The sequence below is a fragment of the Centruroides vittatus genome, unplaced genomic scaffold (assembly GCF_030686945.1).
Source record: "Centruroides vittatus isolate TY-2023 unplaced genomic scaffold, ASM3068694v2 scaffold_1167, whole genome shotgun sequence".
NCBI classification, from domain to species: Eukaryota; Metazoa; Arthropoda; class Arachnida; order Scorpiones; family Buthidae; genus Centruroides; species Centruroides vittatus.
The window spans coordinates 647,554-670,203 of record NW_027122671.1 but is presented as its reverse complement, the minus strand read 5'-3'; the positions used below and the strand labels follow the sequence as shown (position 1 = coordinate 670,203).

General features: G+C 28.3%; 1 protein-coding gene and 1 long non-coding RNA gene across 3 annotated transcripts; one reads left to right on the top strand and one right to left on the bottom strand.

Moving 5' to 3' along the window:
- The first annotated feature begins 3 nt into the window (after positions 1-3).
- On the top strand, positions 4-12,722 carry LOC136986707 (tektin-1-like). 2 transcript variants are annotated; one of them, XM_067284291.1, is made up of 7 exons: positions 4-349; positions 11,093-11,258; positions 11,325-11,453; positions 11,709-11,849; positions 11,911-12,133; positions 12,199-12,366; positions 12,429-12,720. In XM_067284291.1, the coding sequence occupies exons 1-7, from the start codon at positions 139-141 to the stop codon at positions 12,615-12,617; spliced, it is 1,227 nt and encodes a 408-aa protein (XP_067140392.1). In that variant the 5' UTR covers positions 4-138; the 3' UTR covers positions 12,618-12,720. The 2 variants fall into 2 exon arrangements, with proteins under 2 accessions (XP_067140392.1, XP_067140393.1); XM_067284292.1 differs by lacking the exon at positions 11,325-11,453 and having other exon boundaries at positions 12,429-12,722.
- LOC136986717 (uncharacterized) lies at positions 12,681-21,323 on the bottom strand. Its single transcript, XR_010882521.1, has 3 exons — positions 20,838-21,323; positions 13,093-13,167; positions 12,681-13,031 (listed from the first exon to the last, which is right to left on the bottom strand). It is a non-coding gene; the product is annotated as an uncharacterized lncRNA (long non-coding RNA).
- Between the last annotated feature and the right edge of the window lie 1,327 nt (positions 21,324-22,650).

Here is a 22,650-nt window from a genome sequence, read left to right as displayed (position 1 = left end):
TTCTTTTCTGTCCAATGAAATGTGATAATTATATATCACCTGATTGTCACAATATAATCCACGTTGCTATAGTGATATAGAAACATTTTTGAATTTGTTCTATTTTATTTTTATTTACGAAATCCATAAACTGATAAAATGTTTACGCGAATGCCATCCGTACACTGTGGAATTATGAAATTACCGCAATATTCGGAAAAAGATTGGTTTTATACAAACAAACAAAACTATGATAATGCAAACAGGAGATGTTCTTTAGCTAAAGTTTATATAGAAGAGTGTAACAGAGCATGTGACGAATTACATGAAAGAGCAATACGTGATAATCAACATATTGGAAGAACTTATGGTATGAAAAACGCATTTTTCAATTATAAAATGAAAGTTTTATCATCACATTCTTCATTTCATATTTATAATTTGTTATAGAAAAATCTTGTTTACCCAAATATTTTCTATATTTGTTCATATACAATAATATAATCAATTTTTTTTAAATAACATTAAAAATTTTTGAAAAGAAACATTTGTTATTAAACAAAAAAAGCAAATCATTATCAATAATAATATGTTTTAATTTTGAAAAAGATTAGAAAAGAGATTCAAAAAATTCAATATAAATTTTCCTTCAATAAAATCAGGGAGATAAAAAATTAAATAAAATTTATCATTCAAATACAGAGTGTAATTATTAATGCAAAATTTATTGGAAAACCTAATAAGAAAGTCAGTCATTTCATCACCACTGATTAATTTTATCATTGATCTGTTTATCACTGATAATAATGACTTGATAAAACTTATGTTAATACTTATAACAGAAATCAATTACTTTTAATTAATGTAATGGAAAAATTAGATAAATTTAGTCTAATTATGTATTACTATTTCAAATTTAATTAATTCAATAATATGAAATTAATATATTTTTATATAAAAAAATCATAAAATATTGTTTAATTATTGAAACATTGAAGCTTTAAAAACAATTTTGAAATTGTTTTTAAACTGTGATATTACTCTGAAATAATATACTATTAAATATAATAGAAATAAATTCACATCTTAAAAATTACTCCAGCAGGTATTTTAAATAAATAGCTATTTTTTATATTGTTTGATTACAACTAATAAAAGTCCATCAACTGGACTGAAAATATTATTGTTTATTAAAAATATGTTGTTAATTTATTTATGTTTTGAGCTCTTCCTCTAGTTCCGGTGTTATTTCTGTACTATATAATATTGAATTATCATATATACTGCTATCTAATTTTTTAAAATTATTACTACAAAATATTAAGAAATTAAGAAAACTTCATGTACTTGTATAGTCAAACTAGCCACTGCAATTAACTTATAAAGTAAACAATATACCTTTAACAGTAGATAACTGTTAAAACAGTTACCCATTGTTACCTACCTGTTACAGGTGTAATGTAAGCTTATATATAATAAATTTTAACTAATTTTATTTGATACCAATTGAAATAATAAAATTAAAATGTAAGATTTCAAAATAAATCAAGAAAGAGACTATATTTTTAAGAATTCTCTCTTAAAACTTGCTTATATTTTTGTTTGTTATTTCACAAATACATTTGCTTTTGTGATAACATATCTTGAATATAAATAAATGGGAAAGTTGTTTATACTATTACATTTATATATCATTTATTATAGTGTGACAAATTTGAATTAAAACTATGTAGGTAATACAAATTTATCATATTCTGTGAATTGTTTTACTAATTTAAGTAAAAATGAAAATTTATAAATATTTGATAATATTCTTGTAGGCTACTTCTGAGTTAAAATTTAATTTTTACTTAAATTCAAAGTTAAAACAGACACAGAGAAAAAGGCATTTTCTTTGTGTTTTCAAAACATTTCATGTGATGTACTGTATCTAATTGGAAAATATTATACGAAGCCATTTAGTAAACTGATATTAACATTTATCTTAGAACTCATTGTGCACATGATAGATTTAAAAAAAACAGTAACTTTACCACATATTATGTTTCCTTATATATCACCTTAAAATAGATTGTGTTTAATATTACAGTAAATATTTTAAAACAGATATGTAAGATTTTTATTGAAAATAGAATGTAATATGGTTAACAATTTATGGTTTTGTTCAAAAATATAATTAAAATAAATTTCAGAATAGATTTATGAGAATAATCTTAAAATTTAATATCAGAAATGATGTGACTGTGTGATAAGTTATGACAATACAGAAATCAATACAATATCTTTTCTATATAAAATACTATTATTTATTTAGTAAAACTGATAAAATTCTGAATATTTGCTTAGTGGAATTTTTATAAAGTTATTGTTAAATTCAAAAAGTTCATAAAATTCACTAAATGGCAGTTTTAATATTAATTAAAATCAAAAATAACTGGATTGTGGAAGTGAATAAAAGGGTGAATATTTTGATAGACTCTGTCTTCAGTTCTTTTGTATATAGAAATTGTTATAAAAATTCCAAAAATGATAAATACTATTCCAAAAATTGACATACACAATGATATCATTTGGAAATAAAACATACAATGCAATTAAATGCTAGAACAAATTATACATCTTTCATTTTAAAGAATTAAAGATATATATTTTTAATTTTAAATGTTTTATCAAATACAGTAATATCTATGAAACAATCTACTATCAATATTAGAAATAAAATAATATAGTAATTTACTTTAATTTCTTTGATAATAGTTATATTATCAACAGCATTTCTTTTATTTAGTTCATTGAATAAAACATAGACTTGAAAATGTGTATATTTTCTTCATTGTCTTAACTTCGAAATTCATTGAATTTGTTTAGTTCTTGTTTTAGGGTCATCAAAAGAGGTAGTGTTATGTGGTCTTTTTAGCTTTACTTAGTAACTTTTGATGTGGGTTTTTTTTGTGTTAAATATTACACGGTAGTTGATTGGTATTAAAATGTCAATAAATTGTTGTGTAATGTTTAAAACTTTAAACAAATGTATAACAATCGTTAACTTACTTTAAGTAATATAGTTTATTTTATTTTATAATAATTATCTGAAATACATTGAGTTAACTACAGTATTATGCTATGCAATAACAATATTTTAGCTTTTTGCATTCATTGTTTTAAAAAATAATTTCAATTTTATAAAATAAAAATAATATAAAGATAAGACAATACAGTAATCATTTTTATTTTATCCTATTTTATTAACTCTTTCTAAGAGGGTTTTTTTTCAATGACCTTCAAGTGTTTAGTCAGGTCCACAATGGGAATGGCAGAGTAGTGAGAGATGGGTCTCAACCTATCTGACAGACTGCTCATGAACAGTATCGTAGTAAAGGGGGTGTATCATGCTCCGGGTGCCACTTGCAGAGGGGCGCCCAAATGGTCTCCAAGACAAACTATATGTGTTTCTGGAGAAGGGAGGGGCGCCAATAAAGTGTCGTGCCCTGGGCACCAGTTTTGTTTGCTTTGCCACTGCTCTTGAAAAATTCCTGAGTTTTCCAATCTGGACTCAAAACTGGATCCTTCAAAGCAGAAAATTAAACAAAATAACAGTCTTAGTTTTATTTAATATTAGCAATACTTTGTTTTTTCATGTAATAAGCATAAGAAAATAATAATAAATGCTATAAAAATTCAAGGATTCATTGATTTATTGTAAACAATATATTATTTGTTGAAATGCATTAATATTCAAATTTTTTATATCTGATTATGAAACATTCATCATCTGGAAAACTATTTTATTACATCAAAATAGTGACTGTTGAATTTTATTAGCATTTGTTATGATATTGATATAGACAAAATTAAAATATTGCAAAAATTTAAAAAATAATAAGAAATAAATTATATATATATATATATATCAATATTATATATGTTACAGTCAAAACCCGTTTTTAGTTAGGATGCGTTTTAACTAGTTGAAACTAGTTTATACTGCACGTCTTTGTTAAAACCCATTTTGTCTAGTTAAAACTAGTTTTAACTCAAATTCATTTTTGACTAGCAGTAAATTCTAGGTTTAACTAGACAAAACAGGTTTTGTCTAGTTAATTTACTGCTGTACATGTTTTGATTTTAGATAAAACTAGTTTTAACTTTTAACATTAGTTAAAACTAATTTTAGCTACATAAATATGTTTGGGGGAAATAAATAAAGTTGTGTATAGTGATTCGGGGGAAGGTGCCTAACATTTTGCTTATGAAGGAAATTATAGTGATAATTTGGGTTTTGGAGGCCTTTAACGAAAATATCATATTCTTGAGCATGTTTTTCAAATAAAACTTTGGAGTATATGAAAAATAATTGTATATTGTGTTTGCAATGACAACTTTTTTACTGTCTGGCATTTTAGGCATCTCACCCCAAGTATCCGGGTGAGATGCCAAATGCCATTAGGGTAAGATAACAAATATAATTGCATAAAATTAATTTTCGAATATCTTAACCAAATTTAATTTATTGTATATGTAGTACAAAGTACTTCATAGTAAGTATAACAGCACAGTATAAAAATATTGTTAAGTTTCCGCCCGTTCTAACGTGCTCTATAGCTAGCTGATAGCTTTTTTTCAGTCTAGAAATCTTTTTGAGAAGTCCTTATATAATTACTATGCATATCCTGCAATAAAATGAGAAAACAAAAATTTATTAAAAATAGGCATATTGGAATTCAATTAACAAAAAATAGGCATGTTACCCCAAGAAAACTCTGGCATCTTTCCCATCTGTCAGGGTAAGATGCCTAGTGGAGTCACATGTTCTAGCATGTCCGATCGGGATCTGTGGTAGCTCACAATGGAAACTTTAGAACCTTAACTACATCACACATTAACTGTTAATTTTTAACAAATTCTATTTTAACTTTTAGCTTTAAAATGATTCTAGAAACATTTCACAACAAAAACTTCATTCTTATATTGCTTTTATTCTTCTCGGATGTAGAAAATGATGTAATGGTAGCCAGCTACAACTTTCCGCACTCAATATTGGCTCAAAGATTCATCATACAAACGCATGACAATATCTGACGTCACCGTTTGAAACTATCAAAAAGTAGGCATCTTTCCCTGCTTACCATCTTACCCCAAATCACTCTATATGTTGCAGTCAAAACCAGTTTTTAGTTAGGATGTGTTTTAACTAGTTGAAACTAGTTTATACTGGATGTCTTTGTTAAAACTTGTTTTGTCTAGTTAAAACTAGAATTTACTGCTAGTCAAAAATGAATTTGAGTTAAAACTAGTTTTAACTAGACAAAATGGGTTTTAACAAAGACATCCAGTATAAACTAGTTTCAACTAGTTAAAACGCGTTCTAACTAAAAACGGGTTTTGACTGTAACATATACACTTCTAATCATCAACTTTTCTTCAAGAAGACCAAAAAAACTATTTCTACCAAAACATTTACAGACTGTCAATGCAACATCAACAATTTAAATATTTGTTCCAAATTCTAAAGAATGTTAAATTCTGTTGTTAACAGAATTTAACATTCTTTAGAATATGGAACAATATAATTAATTTTGGTTTAATAATAATAATCTAAAAGTAAATAGTGTCTTTATTTCCTAATGTCATAAATTAAGGAATCTATTTTTTCATTTGTTACATTTTAATTTTTGCTATGAAAACATAATGCATTTAAATTTATTTGATGATAATATTTTATTATATTAATAAGTAATATTTTATAATAAAATATCATTTTTGAAAATGTACAAAATATGAACTAAGTAGTTGAAAAATGAGTTTATTCTTGAAATGCAAATGTTTATTACAAATGAATATTATATTAAATCAAATATAATACTCATTTGTTGGAACCCACTTTAAATAAATCTTTATACACTATATTGTACAGTGCAGTTCACGGGGTTACAGTTCAAGCAAATTTGACAAGGTGATAAACAATAAGATAACTGAACATGATAACTGAAAGACAGATTATAATTAATTTCTTGTATATGATAAGCCTTAAACTTTTTTAATCTAATGTAACTTTATAGACATGCACGTGATGCAACTAAAATAGTGATACTGAGGTGTATTATGTACTGTACTGTACATTCATGCATTCATGCAAGTATTAAAGTTTAATACACTACTCCAAAAGATAAAAAAGGATTTTATAAGATAATAATTAGGTCAACACATGGTACTGTGTTTGTATATGATCATTTGGAAAAGGTAATTGGAACTCAATGAAGTATGAGAAACAGTAAAGTCATAAAGCTCTTTGAAAGAAACATCTGTGAAACAATACCCCTTTTACATAAGTGTTGCATAATATATTGTCAAGATGTTCATGGTGCAATTGTAAAGCTGTCAACAGCTAAGTTACAGTTTTTTAAACGTTTTAATGGTTAATAGTTTATAATTTTATATGTTTGTATATGTGAGTCTTGTAATAAGTTATTTAGGATAATTTTTTGCCTTATATTTAAAAGATGCTCACCTAACTGATGAGGACCATTAACAGAAAGGGCCAAATGTATTTTAGGATATATATAAGGCATTATTTCATGTATGTGATAACCCTTTCATTGTAATAATATTCTACGTATGTGTAACAAAGTATATTTGTATTATTGGGTTGTTTGGAAAGTAATTTCGTTTTTTTATTACTAGAGGAATTAGATGTATTTTTACCAGCCAATTTTATTTTAAGCCACATTTTCATTATATACTTCAACAGCTGACATTTTAAGGCTTATTTGTAAAAAAATTTGTTCGATTCTGTACAATTGTATTTTTTCGGTGACCCATCAAATATGGAAAATCGAAAGCATCATTTTCAGCATATTTTGCTTTTTTATAACTAAAAAATCAAAATGCTGTTCAAACAAGAAAAAAATTGTGGTACATGTTTGGAGACGTGTTGAGAGAAAGACAGTGCCAAAACTAGTTTACAAAATTGCATTCTGGCAATTTTAATATTGAAGATACACCACATTTTGGATGGCCATTTGAAGCAAATGAAAACAAAATAAAGGTACTGATTGAAGCAATCTGCCATATAACAACACGTGAAATTACTAAGAGATTAAATCTGTTAAATTGAACCATTTATTATTACTTAAAACGAATTGGTTTCATTTCAAAGCTCGATATATGGGTTCCACGTTATTAACGAGAAATGCTCTCTATGGTTGGATTTTAAAGAAATTTTTTTTCAGCTTTTACCAGACAATTTAACAATTGATTCGAAAGTGTACTGCCATCGAGTAAACAAATTGAGTAATATCATCAAACAGAAAAGGCCAGAATTGATCAACAAACAAAGTGTAGTGTTTTACCATGATAATGCCAAATTTCACACAAGTTTGGTAACTCGTCAGAAACTGTTATAGCTTAGATGGGATGTGTTATCACACCAACCATATTCGCCAGATCGGGCACACACAGATTATTACTTGTTCCGGTCTGTACAAATTTTTTTTAACTGTAAGACATTTACTTGAAATGACAATGTCAAAAATCACTTGGATCAGTTTTTTGTAAACAATGATCAAAATTTTTATGAATGTGAAATCATGCTACTACCAGAAACAATGACAACAGGTATTTGACCAAAATGTCAATATATAATTCAATAAATTATTTATTTATTATTTTTCTATGGAAAAAACGAAATTACTTTCTGAACAACCCAATAAATAATTTTACTTTTTTATCCAGAACACTGGGACCCCAAAATTTTGTTTTACTATGTCAGTCAAAAGTGTGGGATGGGTTAAGTAACTAAATATTTTTTTTCCTCTAAATATTCTGTGCCAAAATGCGGATGCATCTTATATGCTGAAAAATATAGTATTTTTTATTATTGTCAATTAGATTTTATCAAATTAATTGTGTAAGGGATTCAGTGATGTTGATTTAACTTATACCATTATACCAAGGCAACCTTCTTGCTGTTGATTAATTGTCTAGCTGAATACAGAATTAGTTACTAGGCTAGAAGAGCAGCTAATTGAATACCTGAATGAAGCTTAGGGTGCTTTCATATCCATTAACAATAAAGCTTCCATAAGTATGACTCAATCATAGTAGGCTTGCGAGACATCCTGGTTTCACTGGAACAGTTCTGAGCCATGTTCAGTAACGCAGAATTCTTAGTCTAGTTACGATGCGATGTTGAACTCATTTCTAACTACTGCTTGACTCCTCCCACCTCTAGAAGACTAGCTAGTTCAGTCAGCTTCTTTTATCTATTCTTAGTTCCAGCTACTAAGCCACTCAGAACTCTAACTTAGGTGTTCTGTGTTACTAAACATGGCCCTGGTTTCAGAGGGATGTGCCAGCATCTTGGCTGGTTTGTAATTTAGACTTTTGGTACCTTTCCTCTTGCCAAGACTATGTAAATCAATTGGAAATACAGATGAACAACTTTCAGAAGCAACCTAAGCTAAAAGGAAAGGTTTATACTATTTAGCTTATGGTAAAACTGGTTTTATAATAGGTTATTTCATTTAACATCGTAGCTTCCAAGATCTCATTGATGACATTAAGTGATGATTTACCATACATTAGCTAACACACTATATTATGCATTAAATGATTGATTTGGGTCTTTATGATTTAATCACATTTTTAAATTACAAGAAAGGAAATCATTTTCTTAAACACTCCTCTATTCTTTATCATTTAATTAAATTTAGCATATGTTACAACTGACAGAATGTTTATTATATTGACATTCTTTAAATTAATAAGTACATTATTAAAATTGATAAAATGTTTATATACAGGGTTGGTGAAAAGTAACTAGGCATTGAGAAATCACGATATTTGGAATAATAATGCAATCATAATAAAATTTATTATAATTCCTGCATTAGTGATATGGGCAATATCTGAGAGAAGCTGCACACACAGTGACAAAAAAAAGGGGCCAATCACTTGACTGTTAGGAGTAAATGCAAATTGCTGCATGCTATGGAGTGTGGAAATCAGTAGTCAATGTGTAGAGATAGTGGCATACAGTAAAGGGATATCATGCCACAATCTGTCTAGAAACAATAAAGAATTGTCATTTGAAGCTAAAATGGCCACAGGTTTGATTGGGGACACAGAGAAGTGACCATCCATCCACATCACAATCTGAGGAAAATATGATATTGGTGGATGGTGCTAGTGCCTACATTGAATTTTAAAGTATGCATTCATTTAATAAGGTACATCATCATATTAGAAATACAGAAATTATAGCAATTTCTCTCAATGCCTTACTTTCCACCCACCCTCTATACAGGTGCCTATATATACCTATATTCTGAAACTTATATAATAAACGATAAACATAAGTTCCAAAATATTAATTTAGTCATTGAACTTAAATAAAAATGGAAAAAATTTTTAAGTTTATATTTATTAAAAAAAATAATCAGATAATAATATTCTTCTAAAATTTCTGGTTCCAAAATGCTCTCAACTACATATAGATTTCATAAGTAAAATATTAAATTTCTAAGAAAATTCTAAGTATACTATTATCATATCACTTAGATGTTCATTTGTTTTTCAAGAATCTTTTCTTTCTTATAGTCCATTAATATATAAAATTCAAAACATTATTTCTATTCTTTCAGATAAATATTTACTTAATTACTTACTACATTAAGATATTTGGATTAGGGTTTCTCAAACGGGATCCCAGTTGATTTTTTAACCTGGGAAATTTTTCTCATTCCGGGAAATCCTGCAAATTTCTTAAAAATTCACTTTTTTCTTATTTTGTGTTAAGGTTCAGGAAATTTTGCAAATAGAAAGTATAATTAACTCAAACTGTCAGAATACATTTGTATTTATTAATTTTAAACCTACTTATTAGTTTTTTAAATTTTTGCTCGTTATGGCATGTCACAAATAATCAATAATCAATATGTAACTTATTTGTGGCAGGACTCTCAAAATTCTTTACCAGTAATATCTGGAATAATTGTGTTTATGCTGTCTTAATTTTTAACCATGCCCAGTAGCTTCAATAACTGCATAACTCCAGGTTGTGCAAATTGGGCAAGGATACAAACGAGTATGAAGTCTACCAGTATGAAGTTTTTCTTCATAAACCTGATTATTAAAGACAAACGAACTGCCAAATTATCGGGCTATAAGCTTAATATTTCTATTAAAGCAGCTGAGGTAGACAAATCAAGAATACTAGAGAGCAAAAGAGGTACTACAATCTCGAAAATGAACTAGAAATCGTCCAGGCTACAGATGAAAAAACACAACACCTATCTTCTCTTAAATGCATTAAAGACGATTCCACCCGCATGAATTGAATCAGAAAGGGCATTCTTGGTAGCAGGCTTTTCATTAATTAAATAAGAACTAGATCAATTGATTGGAGTATTGACTATCATTGCATTTTAAATCTTATTATAAAAATTTACAATAATATTTTATAATATGTTTTATTTAAAAACGAAAATTACTTTTTAAGTTAGATATAAGTTCATTTTTTTTAAATTTTCAACTCAATTCAAATCATTTTTCTGTTGTTGTTGTATGCAGTTTCCAGCAAACTTTAATAAATTTTTTCTATTTGTGAAAATTTCTATGTAATTCAAAGGTAATTTTTAATATATATCTTACACAGCATTATTAATATGATTTTGGAGGTTGCAGAACATATAATTATTTTTCATTTTTTAAAGTAATTTAATATCATTTGATTTCAAGATATTTTGTATATCTTAAAAATAATTAATTCTATTCCAGGATTTCCCAGGATCCTGGGAAACAGTTCTCTTTTATCCCGGAATCCCGAGACAAGCAAAAGACCAGGAAATGAGAAACACTAATTTGGATTAATGCACAATTTTAAAAATATTTGATTATATAAATAACATCATCTCAAAGCCCGAATAGTACATAATACAATGCCAAACAATCGCCTAAATATCGGGCTATAATGTGGCTAGTTATAGCCCGATATTTAGGCGATTGTTTGGTGTTGTATAATATTTGATTACTTTATTAAATAAAAATGTATTATTATTTCATAAAATATAATACCAATACTTAAAATTTATACATTTTTTTTTAATAATTGCAGAAGAGAGAATTAAAGAGATAAATTTTTGGAAAAATGAGGCCGATAATCGAGTTGGACGTCTACAGGTGTGCATAAACAGATTATTAGAATTCAAAGATCGATTGAGAAATGCTTTAGCTCATTATTCACCATTGCTAACAACAGTTTCTCAATGTTTATTATTAAGGTATGAATTTAAATTTTATAATAATTTGTGTGTTAATAATAGTAATTATATTTTCTAATTTTATAGAACAGATCGGCAAGGAATTGAAAGAGTGGATGACAAACCACAACAAATGTTACAAAAAGGACTGGTTTATTTTCAAGAATTAATTAAATCTTTAGAATTTATGTTAAATAATGTAATGGAACAAATAAGGTAGAATATTCACTAAGCAGTTTTAATGTAAAAATTGATTAGAACAGAGCTTTTAAAATTAAAAAGTTTTAAATTTGTATTGATATTGAATTTGAATAATTTATAAGTTAATTTTTAATTTAAACATTTACAAACTCAAACAGCCATACCTAATACAGCATTTGAACTCTCAATTTGGAAAATAATGAATAAACTATACTGATCTAGCAGCAGAGTTTAAATAGAAAAAAATATAAAGAAAACTTTTTGTTTCAGATTAGACAGGAATGCAGTTTTTAGATTAAACCAGGATTTGAATGATAAATATGCAGCATTAGACATAGATATGATTACAGAAAATATTTCACTTCCTAAACCACCATTAGAGTTACAACCTGGATTCTGTCCTGAACCAAGGTATTGAAAACTTATATATCAGCTATTTCAAAACATAAGATTAAAACTGTTATTATTTTAGAACAATAACAATAGATGATTGGCTGGGATTTTGTAAACATAACATCAAGAGAGCTGAAGAACAAGAAGAAATCTCTCAAAAACTTTACACCAAAGCAGAAAAAATATTGAATGAGTGCTATAGAGATTTTCATAAACAATATAATCTTATAATTGAGTCTATGGAGGATAGAATAGAACAGATAAGACAGGCAAAAACTGTATTAGAAAACCATTTAGCAAAGGTAATTATTTTATTATTTTATTCACATAAAGCAATTTCAAATATATTTGTTCCATGCATAATTAGGTAATAAAACGGATTGAGAACATAAATGAACCAATTTTAAGAATCCAAGAATCTATTGATTTAAAATTATCTGGACTGTCACAATCACAAATAAGACTAAATGCAAGAAGATATAGGCCACATGCTGAACTTTGCAGAGATAAAGTTGAATTAGAACTTGAAAGAGAAGTAAGTATTTAAAATATTAATTAATGAAATCAAAATTTAACACATTTTACTTAAATTTACAGATAATTCACTTGGATGACTCTGTACAACAACTACAAACCCGAATGAAGTGGGCAAAGAATATGCTCAGATCTCTTCATAGTGTCCGTCTGAGTATTGAAGATGACATTCGCAAGAAATCTCATACAATATATGTTGATGAAGTTCAATGCTTACCATTAATGGAGAAAATTAATGTTATTCCATTTTGACATATTTTAAAATGATATAAATAATAAAATTAAATTACTAATTTCAAATTAAAAAAGAAACAATTAAAAATAAAAAAGTTTTTATTAAATTTTATCATACATACCAAAGTGTAAATTCAAACAATTTAATGCAATTTCGTTAAATTGCACTAAATTGCACTTTTTACAGAACATTTTATACATATATTTTTGGTAAAAAGTGGCAAAATAACACATATAATTTCAATTTCATATGCATTAATGATTAATGTTCAGATATAGATATACCCGAGCAAGTAGCAATTGATGTTCTACATCATCAGGGCTAAGAATGGCAATGAGCTTCAACGCATTTTGAAGACACATTAATCCATCTCCCATATTTTCTTGCTGTCTTCCCACATCAACAAGATTCCAGCACATTCCTTTAAATACCTAAATTTATTGTGATAATAAGTATCTCAAAATAATATAGAAATAAATAATGAAGATTTACCTGAATTGGCTCCATTGTATTATATCAATTTTCTGCCATTGGAAAATAGCCAGATATTAAATCTTTGCAATCTTTCTGACTTAAAAATTTTTCATAATAAAAAGCATTAGTAAAAGCATATTCCTGATTAGATGGAAAACTAAAACAAAACATATTTAAGATTTAAAATTAAGTTAGTACAAATAAAATTTTAATTATAATATTAAACATATTATATTAATTTTTTAATTGAAATATTCTAAATTTTTAAAAATAATGACAATTTCAGTAATTTATAATGATCAGTAATTTCAGTAAAAATATATTTAATTATGCATATAGTAAAACTTTGTTATTTTGATATTGGATAATTCAAAGTATCACATAAATCAAAGCCAAGTCTAGTACACAGACAAGAGAATAGGATTTTAGGAATGCATACATTTTACTTTTAAAAATATATTGTAAAAATAAAATAAAGATGGAGTCAGAATTTTCAATCTTATGTAATTGTACTATCAAAGAGTACATGATAATTTAAATTTTCTTTAAAATTTTTAATGAAACTTTGATAAAATTAGCTCCTATCCAAAAAAATAGGTTGTCTGAAAATAGATAATATTAATAATTAAAAAGATCCGTTGGAAGAAGAAGGAGTGGTGTACAAATTACAATGCACGTGCGGAATTCCAAGTTTTTACATTGGAGAAACAAAGCAGAAGTTGAAGGTTAGATTGTTGGAACATCTTGTTGCGGTACGATTAAAAGTTAGTACTTCACCGGCATTTTTGCATTGTAATGCTCATGATTGTCAAATTAATATTAATAAAGATTGTATACAAAGAAACAAACTGTGTAAAAAGAAAATTTAAAGAACACTTTGCAATTGTCATGCAAAATAACTCTGTAAATTTGAATAATGGTGTGCTGCCAGCGGAATCTGGGTAAACCTAGTCAGGTGTAAAAGTTGTAAACACGAGATAGGAGATGGTAATGAAAATTTGTCATTGTTGGCTTTTTAAATTATATTTATATTTGCAAGCCCTACTGAGGAGGCCAGAAAACTGGCAAAATGCATTTAGGGATAAGTATCACGTAATAAAAAACAGTATTTTCTCTCCACGAAAGACTTGTTTGACTTTTTAACTTTTTAAAAAATTCTATTTCATTTTTAACAAATGGTTTAGAGTTAAATTATATTTTAGTCCTCTATAAGTCAGAAAAGAAAGAAAAATTTAAATTTTCATGTACTCTTTGATAGTACAATTATGTAAGATTGAAAAATTCTGACTCCATTGCTTTTAATAATTTATGCAATACATTTTAGTTCAGATAATTCAAAATATGCATACAATGAAATTCAAAGTCATTATCTGGTCCAGCGACCCACAAAAATTTAATTTGAAATTGTCATTCATATTACATGTTTATATTTATAAGAAAGTTTCAATGCCAAAGGAGAGGTTTCAGTTTCACTAATTATACAGTTGATTTATTGGATATCTGTTCAAGGTCATTCAGACATTTTACACATTGACAATGAAGAGAGAAATTTTTTTAAATTTTTTTTTATTTGTATGAAATAAATCTATTTGGCATTTAATTGTTTTGGACATTATACGAGTTATTGAAACAATAGATTTTTTCAAAAAATTCCAAAGTCCATTAAATACATGCGCGTATTCACGACAGAATGTGTACTTATAGCTGTAGCTTTAATTGAGCTTGTTTTCATCAGATCACAGGATTTTTGTAATCTCAAACTCAAGACTGTGAATTCTTAATAGAACTAGCCATTGATTTTCTAGACGAAATTTGCAGTAATTCTTTTTGAAGCACTTAAGCTTCTTTCATACATTAGTTTCAGGTCTTGCTTTGAGTGTAATTTGGTTATGTTTTCATTAAGTACACATCAACTGACAGTTTTTTCAAAATAGCTTAAATTACTAAGTAATAACTTGTAATATTAATACGTTTGTAAATGAACCAGTGAAATTATGTAAGATAATATCATCATTTTATTTGAGAGTTACACAAAACTTAAATTCAAAAATGTTTGGATAATTCAGTCATGTTTTTTTTGGTCCTTGAGTTTCAAAATAACAAGGTTTTACTGTAAATGTTTTCATATGCTAATCTAAAAATCTAAAAATGCTTAAGACTGATTGTAAGCTCTTTGGTTATACATGCAATCACTAGCAGATGACATTAAATATGCAATGGGAAATTTTTTCCAAAATTCTCAAAAATGGAAGTAGATAGAATTAAATAGTTTTGTGTTAGAATCCTATTTGACCCATTAAAGCCTGAATTTGTTTTTTCTTAAAATTTTATACTTTTCCTTCATTAACAAATTAGTTTCATCCATTCAAAACAACTATTAAGCTTCAAGTTTTGAGTATTGGAGTGGTACATAAATATATTGCTAGGTTCATGTATGGTCTTGTTTCAAGAGTTTCATTGCTTTTCTGTTTTTATTTATATATATTTCTATTTTCTGTGTTCTATGTTTATGATATCTGTTAAATGTATTTTATTTGATATGATGGATGGTCAAGGGTTGTTGGAAGGCATATTAATATGTAATTAAGAAACTGGCCATTTTACATATCAAAATCATTATTTTGGTAAATAAATAATTTTACAATTTATAATGAAAGTGTAAATTGTAATAAAATATGAACTATTTAATAGTTGAGATGTATGTAAGGTTAAAACTTATTTTTTTAATTAGCAAGTGTAAAATGACTTCAAACGTTGAAGACAAAGTGCACAAAATATAGAATTGGTTTAAGTTTGTACACATTTAGTGTAGTTTTCATCTTGACAGGTATACCTGGCATGATTATCTGTTAGTTGGACAGTACTTTGATCCAATCAGTCATATTGAATATCAGAAATCAGTTTGCTGCACTGAATTTGAAAATACCAATAAAATGTCCTAGTCCTTTTGAACAGTGAATCTACAGCTTTGAATAATTGACAAGTTTGAATTATGTGTATCTTGAATTGATTCTGTGGTATACTGGATCCATTTGATCTATTTAGATTCAGAATATAAGAGGAGAGTTACAAGGTTTAATATGGTTTATCTGATCGTCTCCAATACAATCATCGTGCACATGTTAAATAATAGTATTAGGGATTGCAATCCAGCAGTGTTTTCAATCCAGCTGGATTTTTGCTGGATTGAAATCATTCCAGCACGGATCCAGCATGGATGTATTTTTGGTGCAATAAAGTGTTATCTGTCTATCTAGAACTCTACTAATACACGTATTTGGAAAGAACACCTCTTACATCTATATTATGGTATACTCTGCTTCAAGACTCAAGTTCTTGAATTCAAGAAACCCTTTTACATCTATATCTAAGGACTCAACTAGTTTGTGAGCCTTACTCGAATGTTTTCCAAGAAAATGCTATCAGGATCTTTGTAACTTTGGAACACCCACTTTAAAATTGTTGCAAGAACTTTTGGACAACTAAATGAAATGAACTATTCTAGTTGACAATCGAAGTCTCCTGGCATATATTAATTTGCAGTGCAGAATGCACCATACTATGCACTGCCTTTCTACGACAACCATTCCAAGTGTTCTCTGTATTACAGCATCTCACAATGCCATCGCCATACGGCCACGTGCATTCAATATATCACCATCTGTACTACGTATCCTGGAATTATAATACGTACATCTAGCGCTACTCATACAGGAACACTTGGCTCATTAACTTTCTTTGGTTGTCATGCTTTAATTTTTTTTTTTTTTTTAGGTTAAGTTTAATTTATTTTTAATTTAACTATTCTTAATGTAATATTGTATCATCCTATCCTAAAATCTAGTTGGAATGAAATGTCTACTGAAAATACCCTATATTGTAACCTTGCCAGGCCTCTGGCAGGGTACCCCCACCTCATGCCACTACCATGTATCGTAACAATCTTCACCATCTATTCTACTCTGTCGATCTGTAAACAAATACCAGCAATTCAATCTGTCTTTTTGTATAAATTATGCCTTATGTAACTACTTACTCTCATCTTCTGTAATTCCATTACTCATTGCAACTCATGTAACAACTATGGTACAACCATTCCATCTAGGTGTTAATTCTTTCTTTATATTTATATACCATAAATACTGTAAAAATGTTACACTCAGCTATGTTTTGACAGTACTGAGTATGCGCATTCGTGCCTTAATAAAAATTGAATGAATGAATGTCTATCTATCTATCCAGCAATTTATGTTTTTTTTTTTAAAGAAATAAAACATTTTTAAAAAATACATAAGAAGCTTTTATTATTTAGACTGGTCACTATAAATCAGTAAAACTTCTTAAACATTTAGCTAGAAAACTTAACTTTGGTTCGGTTTAACACTTGAGATAGAGATAATTAACTTTAAATGTTTAGTTAGATTATAATTATAATGCAATCTTTAAGTTAAATAATAGCAAAGGTAATTCTACTAATTAATTTATATTAATATATTATAATAATGTAAGGACGGATAATCAGTGGCTAAGTGGCTATCAGTCTTACCAGTTTTCTTATATAGGCTCTACATATTAGTCTGTAGTTATTTATAAGTATATAAAACTATGTACTGGAAGTAGAATAAGTTAAATAAACTACGCCTTTATCAATCCAGCAAAATTTAATAAAATAATAACGTTTTCAATCGTTTTTAACAATCTTCCTCAGTTACAAAAAAGTAGAACATAAAATGTGTTCGGAATAAATATAAAAATTAACGGAAAATGCCCAAGCAGACAAAATATAGATAAATAAACAAAATAAATAGCGGAGAAAATATATATATGAGATATAACAACAAAACCAGCATTGTCCGTTAATAACATTAATTAATGTAAAAGGATCTCCACACGGTAGACAATGAGTCTGCATCTCTATGGTTTATACAACCAGTTGTCATGTGCGCCTTGCAGATTTCCAATCTCTCAAATACCCCTATTCAAAATTCATGTTAAAAACACCATGACTTTTCCTGCTTTTAATGTACCACTAAAAATAAAAAGAGAGTGCTACCACCACAAATAAATTAGTCTTAAAACAGTATTTTCATAGAAATTTTGCAGAAAAATTTGTGAAATGTTATAGCACATCATGAAATGTCTACTTATGCATATTGGTAAATGATTGTACTGCTAGGCTTTAATTAATCAGTTAAACTGTAAGAAATCACAATAGTTTCAAAGATCCCAAAAAATTAATTTATAAAATGTACTTTATCACCTCTAATTCTTTAAGCCTGTACTGACTAAAGCTATACCGAAATGTAGCCAGTCTGGTTGCGGGGTAACTCAACTGAGGACTTCACAAATAAAGAACATGTGTTGTTGGCAAGAATTAATTTAATGATAGAGCAAAGAAATAATTGACAAACAGCTAGTGGAACTTAACCAATATTCTTACAAACTATACAATGCCTTGAGATTATCCACTAAATATAAGGTATTGATTGAAATAACAATCCCGAAGTTAAGACAATGAAGAAAATATACATTTTCAAGTCTATGTTTTAATCCATTTTTCACCAACCACAGAAGTAACAGCTAAAAATACATGAAGATAAACTTCACGAAAAAACAAACAGTAAGTAGAAAATTCACATGGTTAAAACGATATCAACGTCAGCCTTTCTATGGAGGATCTGACGTTTTCACATTAAAAACGGAAGTATAATCTTCTTACCATACCATCAAGTCCTTAACATATTTATAACTGGTCTGGTCCTCTAGTGGTGGTTCTGAGTATTCCAATTTCATTCATTTACATATCGTTACATAACTCTGGATATCCAGAGTTATGTAACGATATGAAATAACAATATTACTAAAATGCACTTATTCTAAAATATATACAAATATTTACAGGGTGGTATACTTGGTTGTCGCATCCTCTTAATACAATTACTTTAAGAAATTGATGTCCTTTGTTCACAAGCACGTGGTCGAACTTACTTAACAAACAAGATATACAGTGCCAAGTTAGAAAAATAATCATCCAGATGAGTACTCCTAGTTCTTAAGTATACATTTATTTAAATTACTTGCCGGTTCTGACTAAATCCAGGTCCATGGGTTTTGATTGTCTTCGCGCGCACAGCAGTTCCTTCTTCTCTCGTCCTGTTCTACTCTCCCCTAGTTTCGTTCCAGTGGGAGCTCACAAGTTCAATCCTGTCTCCAGCATCCAAGAAAAAAAAGGAGTCCCTAATACGTGTGACACATGTTTTTATATCCCCCGCCATCCGGGAACTATTAATAGGCACATGACCCTCTCTCGACCAATCCACATTCACAACTGTTGTAACCCCAAAAGGTGATACGGATTTAGAGCAATACAATCACGTCACAATCAAACAGAAAACCTGATACAATATCATTTAAGAACGGAATGTATTTACATAAATTACAATTATTATTTTCTTTACAATTACTATAGTGGCAGAGCACTACAAGCCTTTAGAATTAGAGGTGACTTATTGGTACCAGTATTATACCTAGAAAGTTGTACTTTATCACTCAAAACATTTACTTTAATTGAACATTGATAACTTACTATCTGTTTTTATGCACTAACAGTCATTCTATAAGTTTTATGTTATTTTTTGTACTTAATTGCTATTTGAATCAGTTATTTTTTCCATCTTATCTATAATTTTTCAATTCTATTGCAATAATATCTGTTTTAAAGGAACATCCATTTTATAAAACCACTTTGAAAAGAATGTAGAACAGAATCAAATAGTTTCATTTTGTAGTCAAATAAGATACAATTCTCATTTTAAATATGAAATTTAACTATGAAATCTGAGAAATTCTGTTAGTCAGTCAGTCAGTGCTGCATTTCTGTTGTTATCTCTCTTTAATCCCAAATTTGCAGGGTTGAGAATTTTGTCAAACAATTACAATATCCACAGGTTAATAATCCAAGAAATTAATTTTACTTCGTAGAATTTTTGTCTTCGCACACTTTTGGATGTTGGAATTGCTAGACATCACTCTGAATCCTCCAAGTTTGGGATTATAGAAAAAGAGCAAACAACTTTAAATCAAGATTTACACACAAAAATATTTTTTCTAATTGTATTTTGTAATTTAATTTCAGCTTTTTCTCTTCCTTTCCATAGGCTAAGCTTACAATAGTTAAAAAGCCAAGAATAAATACTATGGTATGCAGTTTCCAATACATTATACTATTTTGAATATGCAAATATTTTTTGATGTTTATCTACTTGTATTCAATGTTCCCTCTAATTTTTTTTTGTAGCTGAGCGGAACATATACTTCTCTGAGCAAAAAAAAATGTTTGCTGAGCAGATGCTGAGCATTATAAAATTTTTCTGAGCATATATTTATATATATATAAAATCTTATTTTTTCTTATAAAAATTAAAATAATTAATTATAAAGTAGAGAATAAAATTCATTTTAAAACATACTTCCATACAAAATGTTATCTTTTGTCAATGATTTAATGTATTTAATTGAAATATACGTAGCAATAATCATGTTGCAGACAGAGTGAGAAATAAATAAAGAATAATTCAAATCAGTGTGCATGCTCGTCTACACGGCACATAAATTCTTGTGCACGGCAACAATTTGAGCAGTGCGCAGCCACACATCTTAAAGGGAACATTGCTTGTATTTAGTATGTTAAGTATAGGATTTATGTTCTGTTTACATTAACAATTATTCTATAAATATAGGGAAAGTGAAATGTAAAAACTCACCTAGGGAAAATTGCCCGTTCTTTTCTACAAGATGTACATATTTATTTAATTAGGTTTCCATTATTGGTTTTTTGTAGACTTTAAAGAATTAAAAGCTAGTGGCTTTCTTTCTTCAGTATTACATCACACAAGGAACAGTTGATTTATGTATTTTTTATTAAAATGCATTTCTGGTCTTAATGACCCCTCTTCAGTCCTTAGACTTTACAAAAAAAAAAGATAGATAGATATGGGTTACATTATACAAAACAATACATATAATATTTTAACAAAATTTAAAAAAAATAACTTACATGGTTGATTGTTGGTTACAATTGACATTAGAGAGCAACAACTAGTAAACTAACCTAGTAAACTGATTACAAAGTCAACTACCCAACATACTCTCTAATGTCAATTGTAACCAACAATCAACCATGTAAGTTATTTTTATAAAAATTTTGTTAAAATATTATATGTATTATTCTGTATAATGTAACCCATATCTATTTTTTTTTTTTTTTTTTTTGTAAAGTCTAAGGACTAAAGAGGGGTCATTAAGAACTAAAGAAACACCTTTACTATACCCATTAGTAACAAGAGGTAGTATTTTGTAATTTAATTTCAGCTTTTTCTCTTTCTTTTCATAGGCTAAGCTTACGATAGTTAAAAAGCCAAGAATAAATACTATGGTATGCAGTTTTCAATACATTATACTATTTTGAATATGTTGCAGATTTGGCAACATATTCAAGTTGATAAATTTCTGATTTGGCAACATATTCAAGTTGATAAATTTCTGATTTGGCAACATATTCAAGATTTGGCAACAATTCGACGTTAAATCTGCAATAAACTGCAGATTTAACTGCAGAATAGTATATGTTCAATACATTATACTATTTTGAATATTTGAACAAGAGATAGCTGTGTAATAACAAGAGGTAGGCATTAGGTGCCTAATGCCTACCTCTAATGCCAAATTGTCTATTAAACTTATTAGTATTTCCTAGCCCGATAATATTCAGCTTTAGGGGATGTCATTAAGACCCAAAATGCATTTCCTTTAATAAAAAATACATAAATCAACTGTTCCTTGTGTAATGTGTTACTGAAGAAAAAGCCACTGGCTTTTAATTCTTTAACATATTTATTGTTGCATCATTCGCCCTTTGGTTGACGAACCACACCGTTCCGTTATCATTGCTCCAGAAGACTTTTTCGTCAGAAAAGCAGACACTCTAAAACTGGGAGTTCATCCAATGTTGATATCGGCAGGTGAACTCCAAGCAGTCTACAATGTTCTGTGGTGACAAGCACTACTTTTAAAGTGCTTGTCTTCCAAACAAGCCAAATTGTCTGAGTCTGAAAATAAAATACACATTAATATTACCCGTTTCTTACATTTCTGTATAAACAAGAACACTGTTGATAAAATTTTATTTTTACAAGATCAGTAAATTAATACAAAATGATATGTTGAAAACATACGTATTATGCTGTTATTCTAAATATCTACTTTTCACGGTGTCCATCAATACGGGCAAGTTTAGTTCTATTAGGTGTTGTCGGGCCGTTTTAAAAGGGTTTCCCTCACTGTTTTCTTTCAATGTCTTCGGTAGTGCGGCGGGGACGACCCGATTTTCTGGCAGAAACGCTACCGGTTTCGGTTTCCCGGTGGCGTTTCGAAATATTCACAACCGTGCGCGAGGTAACCTTAAACATTTCGGCTATCTCGCGCACAGTTTTCCCCTCCTCTCCGTGTTGAATTATTAGATTCCGATACTGAACGAAGCACCGTTAGGAGCTGACGACACAGAAAGCGCAATTATCA

Excerpts from the sequence above, each read along its gene's own strand:
- LOC136986707 (XM_067284291.1), top strand. The coding sequence starts at position 139 with ATGTTTACGCGAATGCCATCCGTACACTGTGGAATTATGAAATTACCG. Across the intron at positions 350-11,092 it reads ACATATTGGAAGAACTTATG|AAGAGAGAATTAAAGAGATA; the intron begins GTATGAAAAACG and ends TAATAATTGCAG. Across the intron at positions 11,454-11,708 it reads AATGTAATGGAACAAATAAG|ATTAGACAGGAATGCAGTTT; the intron begins GTAGAATATTCA and ends TTTTTGTTTCAG.